The sequence below is a fragment of the Myotis davidii genome, unplaced genomic scaffold (assembly GCF_000327345.1).
Source record: "Myotis davidii unplaced genomic scaffold, ASM32734v1 scaffold964, whole genome shotgun sequence".
Taxonomy (NCBI): Eukaryota; Metazoa; Chordata; class Mammalia; order Chiroptera; family Vespertilionidae; genus Myotis; species Myotis davidii.
The window spans coordinates 1441084-1461802 of record NW_006298351.1 but is presented as its reverse complement, the minus strand read 5'-3'; the positions used below and the strand labels follow the sequence as shown (position 1 = coordinate 1461802).

The window sequence follows — 20719 nt, the reverse complement described above, 5'->3', positions numbered from 1 at the left end:
CCCTCCCACCTGCTGCCTGCCCTACTGCCCCGCCCCAGGCAGGCTGGTTGGAATGAGATAGTGGAGGGGGCGGGGTAAGAGTGAGAAAATTTTTTCTGGGCAACCCTCTCCTTAGATTCTACATACAACCCAAGCACCACACGCAGACCTATAACCCTTACAAAAATAAAATAGGAATTTTCCCTTCCCGTGCCAACAACAACAAAAATACCTTAAAATCCCCAGAGATGTACAGATAAAAGACGTAAGTTTCTTGGGTATACAAAACCTTCAGAAAGCAAAACGTACAAACACTAAGACATATACACTACGCTTTCCTGTCCCCCATATGAGCCCCCGCTCTCAGGATCTCCCTTCTAATCCTCCTGGGTTTAGAACACTCTTGCTCCCAACTGCTCTCCCTATGAACTCACTCAGCTGCTCTGTGCAGCCTTTCCCAGAGTTAATCCCAGGTCCTGTGTTCCCGAGGCACTTGGCACACACTTCTGTTGCAACATTTAACACCAACTATGGGGAGATGCAAATAAGCAAAGCAGCAAGCTAAAGACTGTTGCCCTTCAGGAGTGCAGAGTTCACTGTTGTCAGGGTTTCCAATTTTTTAATCCAGCCTTTTAATGTGAAATATCCTATGGCAGGAGAAGGGATTGAGTGCACAAGACACAAGTAAAATTAAGGGAACTGTTCTATATCTTGGTTGTGGTGGTAGTTACACAGGTGTTAAAAAACTCTACGAAATGAACACTTTAATTGAATTGTATTGTATGTAAATAGTACCTTAAACAGAAAGGCATTAGGGGGGCACTGGAAACCAATTCAAAACCATTTTAAACTGAGCAGCTTCAACAAAACATATCTGGTAGCCAAATCTGGCCTGTGGGCTGCCAGTTCACAGCCTCTGTTTGTTTTAAATTACCTGTTCGCCTGTTTTGTCCCATTCCCTGGGACTATGAATTCTCAAAGGAATAATGGACTTCTAGCAGTGTCTGACAAATAAATCAGTTGCAGCCCTACTCTTATCATTTACATCATTAGCTGTGCAGACTCAGGCAGCTTACTTAACCTCTCTGAGCTTTGGGGGAAAGAGGCTGATAGACCTTCATAGGTCTCAAGTGAGGGTTAACAGAGTAGATGAATGTAAAAGTGCTTTGTAAAATGTAAGACCATGTCAGCATTTCAAGAGCAAGTATTCTCATGGCAACTATTGGTAACTTAGAAAATCTCCATTTGCAATGGAAGAACTTAGTATCTGGGGGAAAACAGAGTTACAGTAAATGAGGCCCAGTGTCCTAAGAAAACCTTTATATTCAAGACTGTGAATTCCTATTACCTTAAGAAAGGCCACCGGTTAATGACCATTTACCTTAAATCCTGAGATGATGTCCCCAAGTTTAGCACAAAGCCCCACACAATTTAGGCTTAAAAATGCTTGTTTAACAACGAAATGATATGGATTATAATAATGGTCATGATGAAGGTGATGTGGGGGCAACAGCGCCAAGGATGGCAAGAAATTAACTGTGATCTGGAAGAAACTGCCTCTGGAATCTCTTCTTCCTTCAACTAAGGCACCTTTAACCTTTCCAAATTCCATTCCAAGGTTAGATTCCAGAAGTCCAATCCTGCATTTCTGGTTTTGGCAGATTTTTCAGCTATAGTATGATTTTTTAAAAATATATTTTATTGATTTTTTACAGAGAGGAAGGGAGAGGGATAGAGAGCCAGAAACATCGACGGGAGAGAAACATCAATCAGCCGCCTCCTGCATACTGGGGATGCGCCCACAACCGAGGTACATGCCCTTGGCCGGAATTGAACCCGGGACCCTTGAGTCCGCAGGCCGACGCTCCATCCACTATCAAAATCTTTTTTAAAAGCCAATTTCAATCCAGGAAAGGATCCATATTAATTGCAGTATCAATGAAGACTTAGGCAGAGTGTAAGACAGCATTCAATTTCCTTAGGTTCATCTTTACCTCTGATTCTGGAGACTTGTCTTCTTCCTTATCTATACTCTTATCACCAAAACTTGAAATTACAGTAACTTATTTTCATCGATATTGATGAATTTAAAGCCCATCCATTTTTGTGGACTCTGATTTTTTCCCCCCAGTGTCTTCTAGGGAAACATGTATAATCATTCACATCATCCCAAAGTTTCCACCAGACTTTAGTAAGAGTAGCTGGTTTTATATCATCCATGCCTCTTTTATCACCACCAAAGTATCAGCAATGTTGTACTTGTTGCCATGTTTCTTTCAAATTAAGACAAGGTGTTTTTTTTTTTCAATACAGTCAGCAAAGTGGTCAAACATATGCTTGGTGTAATACCTCCTGAATGCTTCAATTATTCCCTGATCCAAGAGCTGATGAGAGCCAGTGCCTCCCAGAGGGAGAAACACACAGTATCATACTAGGATAATAATAAGTCTGGGTGATTGAGACCTCTGCCCAAAATTAGCAATACTCTGAATTCAAGATTTTTTTGTTAAATAAATCTGGGCTTGATGGGTAAAACAGTTACGAAACCAATCCAAACAGAGGGCAGCAGTTACTGATAGTCCGGTGACTGCCAGGAAACAGGAAGAGTTTTTGTTGTTTTTCATCTTTTCCCAAAAGACAAGTGAGCCCTAAACGGTTTGGCTCAGTGGATACAGCGATAGCCTGAGAACTGAAGGGTCCCAGATTAGATTCCGGTCAAGGGCATGTACCTTGGTTGTGGGCACATCCCCAGTAGTGGGTGTGCAGGAGGCAGCTGGTGGATGTTTCTAACTCTCTATCCCTCTCCCTTCCTCTGTAAAAAGTCAATAAAATATATATTATTTTAAAAAGACAAGTGGGATTAGGGTCTTTATAAAGCAGCAGTTATTTATCTTTTTGTCACTTGCAGCATCGGCACAAAATGAGGAAAATCCTGTTCTTAGTTTCCTCTAAGACTTCTAGATTGTATTTTTTCCCCCTATAAGGACACTAAGGGTGCACTTCCAAAACAAGCTCCTGCCCTTGGCACGTAAGTCCGGTGAGGCACCTAGGTTCTGGCTCTCATCAATTTCTGGAGTTGCCTGGAGTACTTAGGTGCCCACTGGGCATTTAACTTCGCAAACGGTAAAGGTTTCCCAAGCCACCCCATTTCCCCATGAAATTTATCTGGGTTGCCCTTTGCCCTTCCTAGTGGTTTCCATCAGACGCTTGTACTGCATTTGGGATGGTTACAGATGGCCTTCAGCTTCAAAACTGTCTCTCCCCACTCCCCGCTCCCGTTCCCACCCCCTACTATCTGGTCCCGTCCTTGACCCAAAAGGTTAACTCGGTCTCCATCTTCTTGATGTTTACACCGGGGAGTGCAGTAGAGAAGAGGGGCGAAACATTCCGTGATGGCCTTCTTGTTTTTCTCAATAGTGAGCGAGCATCGTTGACTCATTGACACCCAAAAAGCGCCCCACGTCGGCATTACGCCTTCTTTCAACGTCTAGATACTTTTCATCGTGTCTTCCAGAGGCATGGCCCTCCGCCTCCTCTGGATACGTGTCTAACCCGGGATGAGGAGGCCCATCGCCTCCGCTCCACCTGGGGTAGACTCATTTGCTGCCCAGATCGCAGGGGCCACTCCCACTCCCACGCCCACCCTGGCCGTTGCCAAGAGCGTGATTTGAGAGCCGGGGGCCGGCTCGCGAGATCGCTTAACCTTCAGTTGGTTCTCATGCTCACGACTCCGCTGGCCAGGCATTCGTGGCGCCTCCGCGCTCCGTGGAAACTACGCCAGCCGCCGGGAAACGTATGATCGCTCGGCCAATTAAGCAGCGCCTGAGAGGACGCCGCTCTGCGACCCCGCAACCACGAACGATCATTGGTTTGGCTCTCACGGACGCACATCTCGCGAGGCTTGGGAATACCTGGACCGTGCGCGGTCCGCCAGCTCCGCCTGGCTAATGCGAAGGCCGGACGGTTCGCAGTCACAGCCAATATTCAGCGAAGGGAGGTTGCGTCCCTCAGATCTCGCGAGACTCGGAGATCCCCGCCGGGATCCTGGAGCCGGGAGCCGGGAGCCGGGAAGGCGACCGTTCGAGCCCCTTTCTGCTGGACGAGGCATGATGGCGGCCCAGGCGCTGGCGCTGCTGAGGGATGTGTCGCGGCTGGAAGCGCCGCTGGAGGAGCTGCGCGCGCTTCAGTCGGTGCTGCAGGCGGTGCCGCTCAGCGAGCTCCGCGAACACGCGGCGGAACTGCGCCTGAATCCGCTTTTCTCCCTGCTCATTGAGAACCATCGGTGAGAGGACCCCGCAGCTTGAGTGGCGTGGGTCTGGGGGCGGACGGGGAGACTCCGCCAAGTGTGGAGACGGGAGCGGCTGGGCTGGAGGGAGGGCTTTACCCAGTCGCAAATAAAGGTTTAAAAAAAAAGCTGAAATTTCAGAGAGGGAAGGACCCTAGGCTGAGAGGCAAGAAATGAGGTGCAAGTTTAGCCCCCGAGCGGTGCCCCTGACCATCTCCTGGCCTCACTACCGTCATCTTTGAAGTAGGACTTGAGGGCGGGGAAGCAAGGTTTCCCGCCCGCAGGAAGGACTCCACAGTCTTTGTGCACCAGTACTTGCCTTTTTTTCTCCTCAGAAGGAGTCCTATCCTGGCAATTTTGCTAGATCCATCAACATTTTAGATACATACACCATTTGGTCCAGTAATTTAACATGCAGGTATACGTTGTATTCCATAATTTGGGAGAGTTAAATACTTGTGATCCAAAACTTTTCTACTTGAAAATATTGTAGGATCCCACTTATATGAGGTAACTAGAGTAGTCAAATGCGTAGAGAAAGTAGAATGGTGGTCGCCAGGGGCTGGGGGAAAGGGAAAATGGGGCGTCAGTGTTTCATGGATGCAGTTTCAGGTTCAGTTTCAATGGGAGATGAAAAAGTTCCGGAGTTGGGTCCTGGTGATGACTGCACAACACTGTGAATGTACTTAATGCCACAGCACTGTACTTACAAAATGGTTAAAACATAGGAGCATGGAGCAGACTGAGGAATTTCAGAGGATAGGTGGTGGTGGGGAGAGATAAACCGGGGAATTATATGATATGCATGTATGCATAGCCCATGGACACAGACAACGGTGTGGTTAAGGCCTAGGAGTGCCGTGGAGGGGGTCAGTGGGGCAAAAGAAACAAAGGGGACATCTGTAATATTTCCAATAATAAAGATAAATTTTTAAAAAGAAAAAAAAATATTAAAATGGGCCCGGTCACACCATTGACCCATGAACCAGGTCACAGTTTGATTCTCAATTGGGGCACATGCCCAGGTTGCGGGCTGATCCCCAGGAGGAGGCATGCAGGAGGCAGTCCATCAATGATTCTCTCTCATCATTGATATTTCTGTCTCTCTCTCTCCCACTCTCTGAAATCAGTGAAAAAGATGGTAAAAATTGTAAATTTTATGGTCTGTACAATTGCAATTTTTTTTATTGATTGATTTTTGGAGAGAGAAACATTGATTTGTGGTTCCACTTATTTATGCATTCATTAGTTGAGTCTTGTATGTGAGCTGACTGGAGATCAAACCTGCCACCTTGGTATATGGGGACTGCACTCTAACCAACTGAGCTACCTAGTCAGGACCTACAGGCCGATGCTCTCTCCATTGAGCCAAACCAGTTAGAACCGCAATTTTTTTTTAAAGGAAAAGAAAACCTTTAGCGGTCTCTCCCCTTCCCCCTTTCATCCACTCACAGGTTCTGGCAGCCAGTGATCTGCTTTCTGCCTCTGAGTTTGTCTATTCTGAACATTTCATGTAAATGGAATCATTGTCAAAAGGAAGCCTTTTGTGTCTGTCTCCTTTCACTTAACGTATTTTCAAGGTTCATGTTGTAGCATGCATCAGTACTTCATTCCTTTTTGTGAGGAATATTCCATTGTGTGGATATACCACATTTATGCATTTAATTGATGGGCATTTGGGTTGTTTCCACTGCTATGAATATTCGTGTACAAATTTTTGTGTGAACATGTTTTCAGTGATCTTGGGGATATGTTCATTTTTAAAGCTTTTGCTATTTATTACTTGATCGCCTTTTAGCAAGATCATACTAATTTAATACTGTGCTTCCTATTAGCAATGTATGAGTGCTCAGTTGCTTTTGCTGCCTATAAGAGACAAAGAAGTTATTCTTGAAACACCTTCTGAATTTACATCTGGTAGTCATCAAGTTCTAATTAATTTACTTCTTTAATCGCTTCTTAAACCTCTTTCACTCCTTCATCACCTCAACATAAACTTCTAACTGAAAATTCTCTAACACTGACAGTGATTTCTAGAAGTCAGATCTCATCATGTTAATTCTGCTTTAAAACCCCGTCTTGACTTGTCATTGCCATCTGGGAAAAGGTGAAATTCCATAGCAGGACATGAAAGACCAATCAAAATCAGATTGCTGTGCTTTTTTAAAAATTTCATTTCTTGACATTGATCTTTTTCCTTTTACCTACCTTCTTCCCATTTTTCTCCCTTTCTGATCCCAGTCATACCAAGTTACTTGTGGTTCTTTGAATGCTTACCACTCTGTGCCTTTTCATGTGCTACTATGCCCTTTACCTTTCTTCTCTTGGGTAACTTAAAAATTTGCTCAGGGCCAACACCAGTTTGGCTCAGTGGATAGAGCATCGGCCTGCAGACTGAAAGGTCCCAGGTTCAATTCCGGTCAAGGGCATGTACCTGGGTTGCGGGCACATCCCCAGTGGGAGATGTGCAGGAGGCAGCTGATCGATGTTTCTCTCTCATCGATGTTTCTAACTCTATCTCTCTCCCTTCCTCTCTGTAAAAAATCAATAAAATATATTAAAAAAATTTTGCTCAGGTATACCCTGTACCCTTTGTTCTTTACTGAGTTCCCACAGCTCCCAGCTTTAAGCTAGCGTTTATCTGACTCTGTTATAGTTGCCTATTTTTCTGTATCTTCCATTAGACTGAGCTCCTTGTGGTTATAGAATATATCTTATTCTTTGTAGCCCCAGCACAGGCATGGCACATAATAGGTACATGGTAAATGTTTAATGAACATTTAATGTTAAAGTAGAAGCTGATGTTTTGAAGAGAAGTCAGTGTGGAGATCCTCATTGAGCCAGGGGTCAGATATTATTAGATTCCCTTCTATCTGAAAGGACATGAACTAATGAGGTCTATGGTATCTCCTTTAGGGAACAGACCACTTTGTGTGTATCCATTCTGGAGAGATTGCTCCAGGCTCTGGAGCCCGTTCACGTGGCTCGGAACTTCAGGGTTGACCTGCAGAGGGGACTGACTCACCCCAATGATTCCGTAAAAATCCTCACTCTCTCCCAGGTATGAAATCTTGCTAGCACATAATGAGGGAACCAACCCTTAGTGACCATCTCCTCTGGGCGAGGTTCTGTGCAGGGAGATGAAGAAAACATGATCTGTCGCTGTCCCTAGGAAGTGTCTAGTCTATTCGAGTGTACATAGCTAACTATAACCAGGGGGATACAAGTTAAAGCAAGAAGTTCTAAGTACCATTGGCAGTATTCATTCATCAAATACTGAATTACTTGTAATGCCAGGCACTGTACCATATGTTGTTAGAGCTACCAAGGTAAATAAAACTTACTTCTTTCCTTAGAGGAACCCTTAGTCTAGAGAAAAAGATTGCCATGTTAAGTCATGTTATTATACTGGCATGAACAAAGTTCTGTTGTAAAGGTTCCTAAACCAACAAATTAAAACAATTATCACTCTGGTAGTCAAAACATGCTACTATTTGGGTGAAGAACTGCTGCTGAGAATGTTAGGATCTGAGCAGTTAGTTTATCCAGTAGGTATTCAATTACTGTTTTTCTTTTCTCCTCTACAGTGTTTATTCAACAGATTGGAGAAAGTATCAATTTATCATTTATGCGCCAGACACTGTAGTATGTGCTTTACCTACTTAGTCTCATTTAATCTTCATTACTATCCTGTACTTAACTATTATATTCCCACTTTACAGATAAGAAATTAGGCTCAGAGAAGTTATTTGCCCAGGGTTTCAGTTTAGCTAAAAGTGAATAGAACTAGGAATTTTATTGTTTTCACTCACTGAGGTGTCTCAACTCTTTACCCGTTTTATTTTTTTTTTAATTTTTCTTTCATAGCTATGACTGTGCCATTGTGTGCTTGGCTATTGAATGTCACTGAGGTGTCTCAACTCTTTACCCGTTTTATTTTTTTTTTTTAATTTTTCTTTCATAGCTATGACTGTGCCATTGTGTGCTTGGCTTTAATGAATGTGGGTTATTTGGAATTTTTAATGACTTGTATTGTAGTTGTAATCAGTAACTCTTAGAATAACTGTACACGAAGGTAATTTGACCGTCAGATGTTCCTACCTTGGGAGAGTATTTCTGATTGTTTTTTTCTTTCAGGTTGGAAGAATTGTTGAAAATTCTGATGCTGTTACTGAGGTTCTAAATAATCCTGAATTACTAAAACAAGTCATTTATTGTATTGGTGGAGAGAATCTATCTGTAGCTAAAGCGGTGAGTCAGCTGCAACAATCCACTTGAACATGCAGAAGTATTAGTGTCTTAAACGACAAAGAAAGGCTTTCTGGATTGAGAGGTGGAAGTTTAGAAGAGATGATTGTATAATTGCAGCTTCATATAGATGGTGTCAAATAAGTACTAGTAAACTTCTACTTTCTAGAGTACACATGTCTAAGTTATCTGTCATAGGGTTTACATTGGGTTACTTCCTAAGAAACAAAACTTACATAATTATTTTCTGTTGAGAATACTATGTATCTTTTCCAATTATAAATAGTAATAACTAAAACAGAGTGAATGCTCATGGGACAAGGTGCATTCAAGACACTAATTTTCACATCAGTCTTATGCAGTAGATACTACTATTTTTTGTTTTTATGAATTAAGAGATATTTTATTTCCTTACAAGGCCATTAAATCCCTGTCAAGAATATCACTGACCCAAGCTGGACTGGAGGCTTTATTTGAAAGCAATCTGCTGGATGATTTGAAAACTGTAATGAAAACAAATGACATTGTTCGATATAGGGTCTATGAGGTAAGATGAAAAGCACACTTTCTGATGCCTACGATTCAGTATGCAGGAAGGGTTACCTTGGAAGGCAAGATGGTCATTTAACATGCATTTATTGAGTATATAGTCTGTGTTAGGCCTTAGACTAGGTACTGGGGATATAGGATGAATTCTCCACTTAGTATGTGAGACAGTCATAAAAATATGTATACTGCTTTATTAAGTACTACAGTAGAGGAGATACCATTGAAACTAGACTTTGAAAAACTTAGTTGTAGTAGTAGTAAGAAGAAATGGTTCCCATTTTTACCAGCTTTGTACTGAGTCCTGTCCTAAATCCTCACATGTATTGTCTTGGTTCTCACAATCCCTATATACCATTATTATTAACCTCACTATTAATGGAGTAATTGACCCAAGGCCACACAATTACTAGGCTGCATATTTAAAATAAATCCTCTACAGTCTAATTCCCTCTTCAGAGCTTACTTTGCATGCCTTCATACTGATTTTTTTTTCCTGCCTCTCTAAGTCTCCTGGCTTGTTATCCTCTATTGAGCTATTAATTGTTGGGATTTGTGAAGGCAGAATCCCAAGCTCTCATCTCCTTGTAATCTGTATCCATTTTTAGGCAATATTATTCATCCTGTGATTTCAGTGCCCACCAATAATGGTGATGACTTTCAAATGTAAACCTCCAACCCAGACCTATCTCTCTTTTGAGCTCAGATCTTCATGTCCAACTGTTTACTCTCTTCTCCTTGAACATATTCTAGGCCCCTCACACCCATGTTGAAACCAAACTCCTGATCTTTTCTAACCACTTCATGCCTCTAATAAAAAAAAACAGCAACAAGAAACTGGCCCTGTCTCATAGTCCATGTGGTTGGTTATTACACCTCTAGCTCATTCTCTATGAGGCTTTGTTCTCTTGGCCACATATCCATTCAGTCATCACGTTGTGTCAGTTTTTCTTAAACCCAAGCATTTGTCTTCCTTGATAAAGCCAGTAGCACCCAAGTCTAAGCTACTGATCTCTCACCTGAACTACTTTAACTGCATCCAAACTAGTCTCATCCATTTTTGTCACTACTAGTCTATCTTAACATGTAGTTGGCATGATCTTTTAACCAAGAAGTTGTGGATTCAATTCCTCGTCAGGGCACATACCTGGGTTGCCAGTTTGATGCCTGGTCAGGGCATGTATCGGAGGCAACCGATCGATGTTTCTTCTTATTAAAACAATAAACATATTCCCAGGTGAGGATTTAAAAACAAAAAACAAAATCTGGTTCTGTCATTTCTCTGCTTGAAATCCTCTAGTAAGCCCGTAGAACATACTTGATAAATGAGTAAGTGAATGACTGACAGATAGAATGCAGGCATGAATGAATGAATGATTTTTGCAATCTTTTTATTGTTGCTGATTCAGGCTTTTGTACCTTGATAATAATTTCTTTTGTAAAAAGTGCACATACACCCAGATGTAATGGAGTGTTATTGACTGCCTTCCATACGTGCCCCAACTGGGAATTGAACCAGCAACCTAAGTGTGTGCCCTGGCTAGGAATCAAACCTACAACTTTTTGGTGTATGAAATGACGCTCCAACCAACTGGGCCCCCTGGCCGGGGCCCAAAGTAATTTCTTATTTGTTCAGTGAAATTTTCCTACTTGTGGAGATAAATACATGTAACATATTTTTTAAATTTCTTATAAAGTGCCTAATCCTGCATTTATCATAAAATGAGATTTAACAAGTTTGGGGTTGTTTTGACCTTTCTGTTTTTCTGTTCTTTCAGCTAATTGTGGAGATCTCTTCAGTGTCACCAGAATCTCTAAACTACTGTTCCACCAGTGGGTTGGTAACCCAGCTCCTCAGAGAGCTGACTGGGGAGGATGTGCTGGTCAGGTATGTTGGCTGAGAGTTCTTAGAGCAAAGTGCTCTCCTTTGGAGGGCCAGAAAACAAACTTGGGACTTATCTTCCCTAGTGGAGCTTGTGCCTAGGTTGCAGTCTCATAACAAAGTATGTTCTGAAGAAATGACCTTTAGAAAATTGCTCAAGTGACATTGTGACAACATACTGGAACTTAGTAGAGCCCCATATGAGAATACAGCTACTTTTTAAAAAATATATTGTTATTGATTTCAGAGAAGGAGTGATGGAAACATCAATGATGAAAGAGAAATATGGGTCGGTTGCTTCCTGCACGCCCCATCCTAGGGATTGAGCCCGCAACTCCGGCATGTGCCTTTGACCGGAATTGAACCCGGGACCCTGCAGGCTGATGCTCTATCTACTGAGCCAAACCAGCTAGGGTAATACAGCTACTTTTGAATGACTGTGTTCCCTGTCCTTAGGCATACATGTCTGCTTTTTTAAAAAAAAACAAAAAACATTTTTTTAACTTGATTTCAAAGAGGGAGAGAGAGAGAAACATCAATGTTGAGGGAGAATTGGCTGCCTCCTGCATGCCCCACACTGAGGAAATTGAGCCCATAACCCAGGAATGTGTTCTGACCAGGAATCGAACTGTGACCTCCTGGTTCATAGGTCAACGCTCCACCACTAAGTCACACCAGCTGGACTTCCTGCCTGATTTTAAAAATTTGTAATCATATGATAACTGCCATTTTGCATTACTAATGTGCTACCATACACATTTTTTGGTGTTGTTAAATAAATAGCACTATGGCATGATAGAAAACATGGACTTTTAAACATGAGTAAGACTTGGGCTTACATGCATCTCTGCTTATTAGCTGATTGACCTTGGACAGATTATTGTAACCATTTTGCACCTCACCTAAATGTAACAATGGCAAATCTATAAAGAAGGTAATATGAGGATTAAGTGCATTTATCATAGAGACCAAGACAGTGGCTGACATAGCTCCTCAAAGAAATGTTAATTCCAGTCTTTCACTCCCAGTACTCTTCTCTCTAAACCCCCTTGTCAAATGTTTCCTTGTTGATATTCCACAATTTACCAATATAGCCTCACTGTTGAACACTTAGTGTGCTTCAAATGTTTTGCTGTTATAATAGCACTATAGTTATCTTTGTGTATACAGAAGTTTGTTTTCCTTAAGTGATTTTTTGATTGTCCTGTGTTTTTTAAATGTGACCAAAGTTGTTAAACTCATAGCAAAAATCAGACACCAGTTACACTTTTTCAAAGCATTGGAAATTAATTTTGTTAATTTTTTAGTTCTGTATCAGATTTTATGACATAGAAAAAAAACACCTACAAATAGTTTTTTAGTTAATTGGGAAAATTGGATAATGTTTGGGTATTAAGTGATACCAAAGAATTACTATTAATTTTTAAATATGTGGTAAAAAGCATTATAATTGTGTGAGAAAACATGTGTTTTAGAGATGTTTTAAAGTATGCAGGGGTAAATGGCAAAATGACTAGAACTGGTTTTAAAATAATTCAGCAAAAAAAAATAGATGAAATAAGAAAAGCAAAATCTTGATAACTATATAATCAGGATTATGGTTACCTGGGGGCTTACTGTTCTGTTCTCTCTACTTTTGTGTATGTTTGACATATCAAGATAAAACAGAAGTTTTTTTAAAAATCTCTTAGGAGTAGCTTTATTATAGTAGAAATAATAAGTGCGCCTTAAGTCGGAAGATCAAGATTTAGGTCTAAACTGTACCTTGTAATAAAGATGTGATTCTGGACAAGTCATTGCGATTTTCTCATCCTGTACCCTCATGTGAAAAGTAGAGCCAGAATTATTGACCTTTCAGATTTCATGGGAAGAATTAAATAAGATAACTTACATGAAAACAATTCCTAAACCGTGCTAATCATATGCAAAATCTTGGCATTTCAGAGCTACCTGTATAGAAATGGTGACGTCAATGGCATATACTCATCATGGACGACAGTACCTTGCTCAAGAAGGAGTGATTGATCAGATATCGAATATAATTATTGGGGCAGATTCAGACCCTTTCTCTAGCTTCTATTTACCAGGTAAGAAATATTGATGCCTGTGGAAATGATGGCTCATGTTTTGTTTCTGAGTTAGTTCTGTCAGGGCAGACCAAGGATCATCATCTTTAGAGCTTATTCCCTTGAGATGATACCCAACTCATAGCCCCTTAATGAGGTAGAGTCTATTGCTCTGGGAGCCATTGCAGTATTAATTCTGATTTTCTGGAAATACTACTGTTTAGATCATTAGGATTGTTTTCTGTGCATCTCAGCTACAAGAAACATAAATTAAAATATTAATAGTGGTATTTACAGTATATTCACAGATTCATCAAGTCTTTAAGTTGTAATCTTTAGCTAATATAGGAACTATTCCAGCTATTCTGTTCAAGGACATGATTGATTAGTTTTTCTTGAACATTTCCAGAAATTGAAGATTTATTCCTTCATTAGGTAGCCTATATTACTTCATTGAAGAAAATCTGCTGAAGAAATTTTAATTTCTTCCTAATAATAACTCCAAACTTACCTTCCTGTGATTTGTATCCACTGATCCTTGTTCTTTGTTCTCCCTCTTGCTTGTGACAATGCTTTTTGCACCCAGCTCCATTAACACCCTGGGACCACTGTTTTTAGGTCCTTCAATATTTCCTTTTGGTCTGTCTGATTTTAAGACAACATAGTACTATAGCCTTTCACAGTAATAGTTTATTACTGTCTCTGTGAAAACATAGGACCTGCAATTTATGCTGTCTTCTTCCCCTGTTAAAATATATTTTTGTAAATATCTCTAGGATTTGTGAAGTTTTTTGGGAACTTGGCCATCATGGATAGTCCTCAACAGATCTGCGAGCGTTTTCCAGTTTTTGTGGAAAAAGTCTTTGAAATGACAGAAAGTCAGGACCCCACCATGATTGGCGTAGCAGTGGACACAATTGGAATCCTGGGATCCAATATTGAAGGAAAACAGGTTTTGCAGAAGACAGGTTGGTATGACTTGTTTTAGCTTTCTTTAATGATATCTTAATTTTTAAAGTTTTTTATTTAATATGTCTTTATTTATTTTAGAGAGAGAAGAAGGGAGAGAGAAACATTGATTGGCTGCCTCTTGCATGCCCTGACCAGGAATCAGACTGACCTCTCAGTATAGGGGATGATGCTCAACTAACTAATCTACACCAGCCAGGGCAGGGATATCCTTTTTTTTTTTTTTAATATATTTTTATTGATTTCAGAGAGAAAGGGAGAGGGATCGAGAGATAGAAACATCAATGATGAGAAAGAATCATTGATCGGCTGCCTCCCTCGCGCCCCCTTCTGGGGATTAAGCCAGCAACATGGGCATGTGCCCTTGTCCAGAATCAAACCTGGGACCCTTCAGTCCGCAGGCCGATGCTCTATCCACTGAGCCAGGATTCAGTATGTAAGTTTGTTGGCTGGTACATTAACTGCATTGTTAAAACTGCTTTTATATATGGCAATCTTTTACCACGACCTTAGACGCATTCCTAAAAAGTCTAATTATTAGTGAATATTTTTTGAACTTGGCTGGAAGAGCTCACTTTCCTGCTACATCTTCCTTAAATAATATTCATGGTAAAAAGATGATGGGCTGGAGTCAGGAAGAACTAGGTTCTTTCACTGACTTAGCTTTTTTAATTGTATTCACTTCACTACTTTAGGCCTTATTTTCCTCATTTTTTTTCAAATCTTTATTGTTGAAAGTATTTCATTTTCCTCATTTTTAAAAAAGGGTATAACAACTACTTCTCAGGGTTGTTATGAATATTCAATGAAAGGGCAGATTTTTATACCTGTAATGTCAAGTACCGGAGGAAAATTATTACAAGATGTCATGTTAAGAGTGATACTTTTGCCCTGGCCAGTGTTGCCCAGTTGGAAGTGTTGTCCTGTGCACCAAAAGGTCGCTATTTCAATTCCTGGTCAGGAACATGCCTGGGTTTCTGGCTTGATCCCCAGTAGGCAGCCAGTGGATGTCTCTCTCTCAGATCAGTTTTTCTCTCTTCAATGTTTCTATCCCCCTCCCTTCCTCTCTCTCTCTCTAAAATCAACCCATTTTTAAAAATGTGGTACTTTTATCGAACATCCATGAGTATCTTGAAAGCACTGAATTTGGCACAGTTTGGCGGCACTGTTAAAACCCTTGTGTGAAGTGTATGTTCAAAATTAATATACCATTGTGCATCACAGTATCCTTGTTATATGTATTTTTTAAGTGCATTTTCCTATGACATAGAACTCTTTTACTGCCCTTCAAAGAACATACTACTGTCATTCTCATTTTATACATAAGATAGTTGAAACTCAGAGAAGTTAAGAAAATTTTCTAAGATCACACAGCCTGTGTAGCAGCTGCTACTCAAATCCAGATCCTTTGATTCCTGTTCGTCCACACTTTGACTTATATATGCTGTATTGCATATGAATGTGTGTTGTAGGCTTCTCACTTGGTCTCTGACTACATGTTTATTTTTATTTATTTATTTTTTAAAAAATATATTTTATTGATTTTTTACAGAGAGGAAGGGAGAGGGGTAGAGAGTTAGAAACATCGATGAGTGAAACATCGATCAGCTGCCTCCTGCACACTCCCTACTGGGTATGTGCCCGCAACCAAGGTACATGCCCTTGACCAGAATCGAACCTGGGACCCTTGAGTCCGCAGGCCGATGCTCTATCCCCTGAGCCAAACCGGTTAGGGCTATGTTTATTTTTATATTGGTTTAGGTTGGAGGTCATAGTATATGAAAGCAAAGCACACTTTAAAAAAACCTCTTCACTTAAGATAGCTATTATTTAAAAAAATAACAAGTGTTGACAAGGATGTGAAAATTTTATGTTACTTGTATTTTACCCTTGTATATATGTGGTGGGAATGTAAATGGTGTGGCCATTGTGGAAAACTAGTGGTTCCTCAAAAAATTAAACATAGAATTACCATATGATCCAGCAATTCCACTTCTATGTATATACCCAAAATAATTGAAAAAAGACTTAAATAGATATTCATACACCTGTGTTCATTAGTAGCTATTATTCACAATAGCCAAAAAGTAGAAATTACGTTTGTTGATGGATGAAAGGATAAATAAAATGTGGTATATACATACAATGGAATGTTAATCAGCCTTCAGAATTAATGAAATTCCCATACATGCTACAAGGAAAAACCTTGAAGACATGCTGAGTGAAATAAGCCAGACACAAAAGGATAAATACTGTATAATTGCACTTACACAGTACCTAAAGTTGTCAAATACACAGAAACAGAAAGTAGAATTGTGGTCACCAGGGAATGGGGACATTAGGGAATGGGGAGTTATTATTTAATGAGTACAACTTTTAGTTTGAAATAATGAAAGTCCTGGAGATGGATGGTGGTGATGGATGCACAACAATGTGAATGTACTTAATGCCACTGAGCTATATGCTTAAAAATGGTTATAATGGTAAATTTCAAGTTATTTGTATTTTATGACAATCAAAACTATGTCATTATCCTTCAAAGGAACTCGATTTGAACGCTTACTGAAGAGAATAGGATATCAAGCAAAAAATGCCTCAACAGAGCTCAAAATTAGGTGTTTGGATGCAGTTTCATCTCTTCTTTATTTACCAGTAAGTAGAGTGGGAAGTTAATGAAACATAGTGGGATGTACTTGGGAGAATAAATCTGTATGAGTTAACATAATACTGGTTAATTTAATACAAATGTTGATCAGATAAATGGCATCTTTCTAACTCTTAGTAAAAGAGTATAGCCCTCATTATATGACTAGTGACATTTTTTAAGTTAAAGTGGAATCATAAAATATTGGAACTGGACCAGACCCCTAGATATTGCTTAATCAGACTCATTAAAAAACAAACAACCTGATAAAATATGGGCTGGGTTTGGAGGAAGGTGCTCCAGACTTGGCAGAGATCACACAGCAAGTTAATGACAGAGTGCTGTGTTTCCTGACTTCCAGATGTCTTGCGATTTTTCTTTTCCATCCTGTAGCCTGAGCAGCAGACTGATGACCTCCTGAGGATGACAGAAACCTGGTTCTCTTCTTTATATCAGGACCCGCTGGAGCTTTTACGTGGCATCAGTAATCAACCCTTTCCTGAACTACACTGTGGTGCCTTAAAAGTGTTCACGGTAGGCAACCCCTTCTTTTCCCTGGGTTCTTCTGGGACTCTGTTTAACACATAAGTACTGTCAGTGAGCCAGGCACTCTGCCGTGCCCCAGGGATAGAAAAGTGCATAGTAGTTTCTGGCCTCTGCTATTACTATAGACTAATGAGGGAGACAGATGTGTTTACATACAGTTTCAGTAAATGGTATTAGATGCTGTGGCAGAGCACAGAGTACTACGGGTTCACAGAATTAATTCCAGATTCCTTATCTACCATCAAGTAAGTCCTTATTGTCCTAACCAGTCTTCTTTCCTAACCAGTCTTCTTTATGAGCCTTATTTATGGCATTCCCCTCTGGCACTTAATGCTCTAGTGATACCAAACTGCTTGTTTCATATCTCTGGGCCTTCACGTGCCCTCTGCTTTAAACATTCTTCCCTAACTTTGCTTGTTAACATCTTATTCATACTTCAAGGACTGATCAGGTATCTCCACAAGGTTGAGTGAAGAAATGTTGGTTCTCATATTTTGCATGTATTCATTCAGCAAAAACTTTTTAAATATATTTTTGTTTATTTCAGAGGGGAAGGGAGAGGGAGAGAGCTAGAAACACCAATGACGAGAGAATCATTGGTCGGCTGCCGCCGGCACAGTCCCTGCTAGGGTTTGAGCCTGCAACCCGGGCATTTGCCCTGACCGGGAATCAAACCATGACCTCCTGATCCATAGGTTGGCACTCAATCACTGAGCCACGCCAGCCAGGCACATTTAGCAAATATTGATTGAGTTTTTGTTGGGGTTTTTTTGCTAGGGGCTAGGGATACAATAGTTAAGAAAAATATACAAAGACTTTCCTTTCATGTAGCTCACTGTCGGTTGAGGGACCCAGACAGTAAACATAATTATATAGCTCATTATATAATTAGAGTTGTGGTAAGGATTATACCTCTGTGTTCTATTTATTACATTATGTTGAAAATGTTTACTTATTGACCCATTAAACAGTTTGTTGAGAATAGGCACCATACCTGATTTATCTTTGTAGTCCTAGCATTTACCATATAACCAATTTATCTATTTTTTAATAAATATTATTCTTAATGGTTATTTCATTTTTGTATTTCTGTATACTATAATTTACTTATCATCCCCTCACTGTTAGACATTTATACTATAACTGTCGCACTGTAAAGAATATCTTTTTTTTAAAATATGTTTTTATTGATTCCAGAGAGGAAGGGAGAGGGAGAGAGAGATAGAAATATCAATGATGAAAGAGAATCATTGATCAGCAGCCTCTTGCATGCCCCCTACTGGGGATCGAGCCCACAACCCAAGCATGTGCCCTTGATCTGAATCGAACCCGGAACCCTTCAGTCCGCAGGTCAATGCTCTATCCACTGAGCAAAACCGGCTAGGGCTATAATGAATATCTTTGTATACAAAGACTTTTATTAACATTTAGATTTTCTTAAATTAGATTCCCAGGAGGGAATTTACTTGGGCAAAACATTAACATTTTTAAGGTTCGTGTTGCCAAATTTTCTTCTAAAGATTGTGCCATCCAACTAACAAACTTAATTTCTTAAGCCTCAAAGGAATTGTGTTCTCTCTATCTTCCATTTCAGGCCATTGCAAACCAACCCTGGGCTCAGAAACTTATGTTTAACAGTCCAGGTTTTGTAGAGTATGTGATGGACCGGTCCATAGAGCATGACAAAGCTTCAAAGGATGCCAAATATGAACTGGTGAAAGCACTCGCGAATTCCAAGACAATTGCAGAAATCTTTGGGAACCCATATTATTTGAGATTGAGAACTTATGTGAGTGAAGGTCCATACTATGTGAAACCTATTTCCACAACAGCAGTGGAAGGAGCTGAGTGATTTCTTCTAGAGTCTAAATCAGTTTTGGACCAAAACTTCTCTTAAGGCATTTGACTCTCTGTATTTTACTAAACAGAGACTTCTCCCCCCAGAATTATAGTGTGTTGAACCTAATTTTATCACCAGCATTTCTTGTGTTTCTACATAAAGTACAATGTGAAACCAAGAGAGCACAAACTTGGTTATAATTGAAACATATTTTTCACATTCATTTGACTGCCTTACTGTTTACAAGAAGATGGAAGTTTTGTTCTCCCAGAAAACTTTTGTGGACTTACTTTTTTAAAAGTTTGCTTTAGCCCTGGTGAGGTGGCTCAGTTGGTTGGAGTGTCATCCTGTACACCAAAAGGTTTCAGATTTGAGTCCAGTCAGAGCACATACCTGGGTTGCAGGTTCGATCACTGGTTGGGTTGCATATGGGAGGCAACCAATCAGTGCTTCTCCCTTCCTCTTTCTAAAATCAATAAACATATTCCTCTGGTGAGAATAAATAAACAAACAAATAAATGAAATTTGCTTGAACTAAAATAGAACTAAATTGTTTCTCTTTGCCATCTTTTTTTTTTTCCTTTCCCCTCTTCTGGTTCTACTTACAAAGTCTTGGATAAAATTACTCTTTGAAAAACAAACCAAATGGAATCTCAAAATTATGTTCTCTATAATAAGAATAAATACTTTGAAAAGGTCTCTTTTTCTTTTTTGTTGTTACTATATTTTCTTTGAAAATAAACTTATAAAAAATGTTTCTAGTATTCTTTGATGCTTTTTTTATATTTATCATTGAATTTTATTCTTGTGGTTTTGTGGGGGGAGGAATGATAACTCAGAAAGGTCCCCAGACTGTATTTATTGGTGGGTCTCGTTGAGGGTTTTGCTTTTAAAATTTCAAATTCATCAAGTTAATGTTGAGTTGATCAGAGAAAGGGAAACAAACTCCCAATAATCAAGTTAAGATGAGATCATAAGGATGGGCGCTAATCCAATGACTGATGTCCTTAAAATAAAAGGTAAGTTTGGACACAGACACAACACAGAGGAAATATATGAGGTTACAGCCACACAGGAGACAGCCATGTGAAGATGAAGGCAGAGATTAAAGTGATGCATCTGTAAGACAACGATTGCTGGCAACCACCTTAGAAGAGACAAGGAAGGATTCTCCACTACAGGCTTCAGAGAGCATGTCCCTGCTGACAACCTGATTTTGGACTTATAATCTCTAGAACTTAAAGTGATTAAGTTTCTGCTGTTTCATGTCACCCTATTTGTGGTACTTTGTTATGTCATCCCTAGGAAACTAATGCAGAGTGTATACATAACATAAAATATGAATTGTTAACATCCCATCTATAAATCATCTAATTAGTACTTAATGAAAATAGTTTCACGAAACGTTAGAGGCCCAAGTTTTATACTAGTGAGGTTTAAGTTAATATATATACTGAGTAGCTAAAACTTTAAATTGAATATAATCCGCCACTCAGATTACTAAAATGCTTCCTATTTGTAGACAAGATGAACATTTGTTAAATTCCTTATTTTGCGTTTTCTTTAATAGCATTCTCAAGAATTAGTCACCTCTGCTATCACTTGAGTCATGACAGTTTTATAAGTATGATTTTTTAAAATTCGCTAGTTGTAAAGAGAAACCAGACTTTTCGTTGTAATTAAATTTAATGTTCTATCTTTTCTGACAAGAGGT

At 39.8% G+C, this 20719-nt stretch overlaps 2 protein-coding genes across 4 annotated transcripts in view; one reads left to right on the top strand and one right to left on the bottom strand.

Moving 5' to 3' along the window:
- Nucleotides 1–3802, bottom strand: part of LOC102773189 (protein CutA homolog) — a 17402-nt gene extending 13600 nt beyond the window's left edge. For both annotated transcript variants that reach the window (XM_006773988.2, XM_015570635.1), the window contains exon 1: nt 3272–3802. In XM_006773988.2, coding sequence (XP_006774051.1) covers nt 3272–3448 — 177 coding nt within the window. In that variant the 5' untranslated portion in view covers nt 3449–3802. The remainder of the gene's footprint in view (nt 1–3271) is intronic.
- An 81-nt stretch (nt 3803–3883) lies between these two features.
- On the top strand, nt 3884–19360 carry PSMD5 (proteasome 26S subunit, non-ATPase 5). Of its 2 annotated transcripts, none has more exons than XM_015570634.1 (10): nt 3884–4261; nt 7181–7325; nt 8402–8515; nt 8931–9059; nt 10837–10946; nt 12885–13027; nt 13783–13974; nt 16518–16627; nt 17013–17253; nt 17341–17855. In XM_015570634.1, exons 1-9 carry the CDS (start codon nt 3927–3929, stop codon nt 17205–17207), a joined length of 1473 nt encoding a protein of 490 aa, XP_015426120.1. In that variant the 5' UTR covers nt 3884–3926; the 3' UTR covers nt 17208–17253; nt 17341–17855. The 2 variants fall into 2 exon arrangements, with proteins under 2 accessions (XP_015426120.1, XP_006774050.1); XM_006773987.2 differs by lacking the exon at nt 17341–17855 and adding an exon at nt 18760–19360 and having other exon boundaries at nt 3887–4261; nt 17013–17153.
- The last annotated feature ends 1359 nt before the right edge of the window (nt 19361–20719 follow it).

Bases quoted from the DNA above. Each gene is read 5' to 3' on its own strand.
- PSMD5 (XM_006773987.2), top strand. From the start codon at position 3,927: ATGCGAAGGCCGGACGGTTCGCAGTCACAGCCAATATTCAGCGAAGGG. The intron at 4,262-7,180 runs GTGAGAGGACCC...TATCTCCTTTAG, and splicing joins CTGCTCATTGAGAACCATCG to GGAACAGACCACTTTGTGTG. The intron at 17,154-18,759 runs GTAGGCAACCCC...CTTCCATTTCAG, and splicing joins GTGCCTTAAAAGTGTTCACG to GCCATTGCAAACCAACCCTG.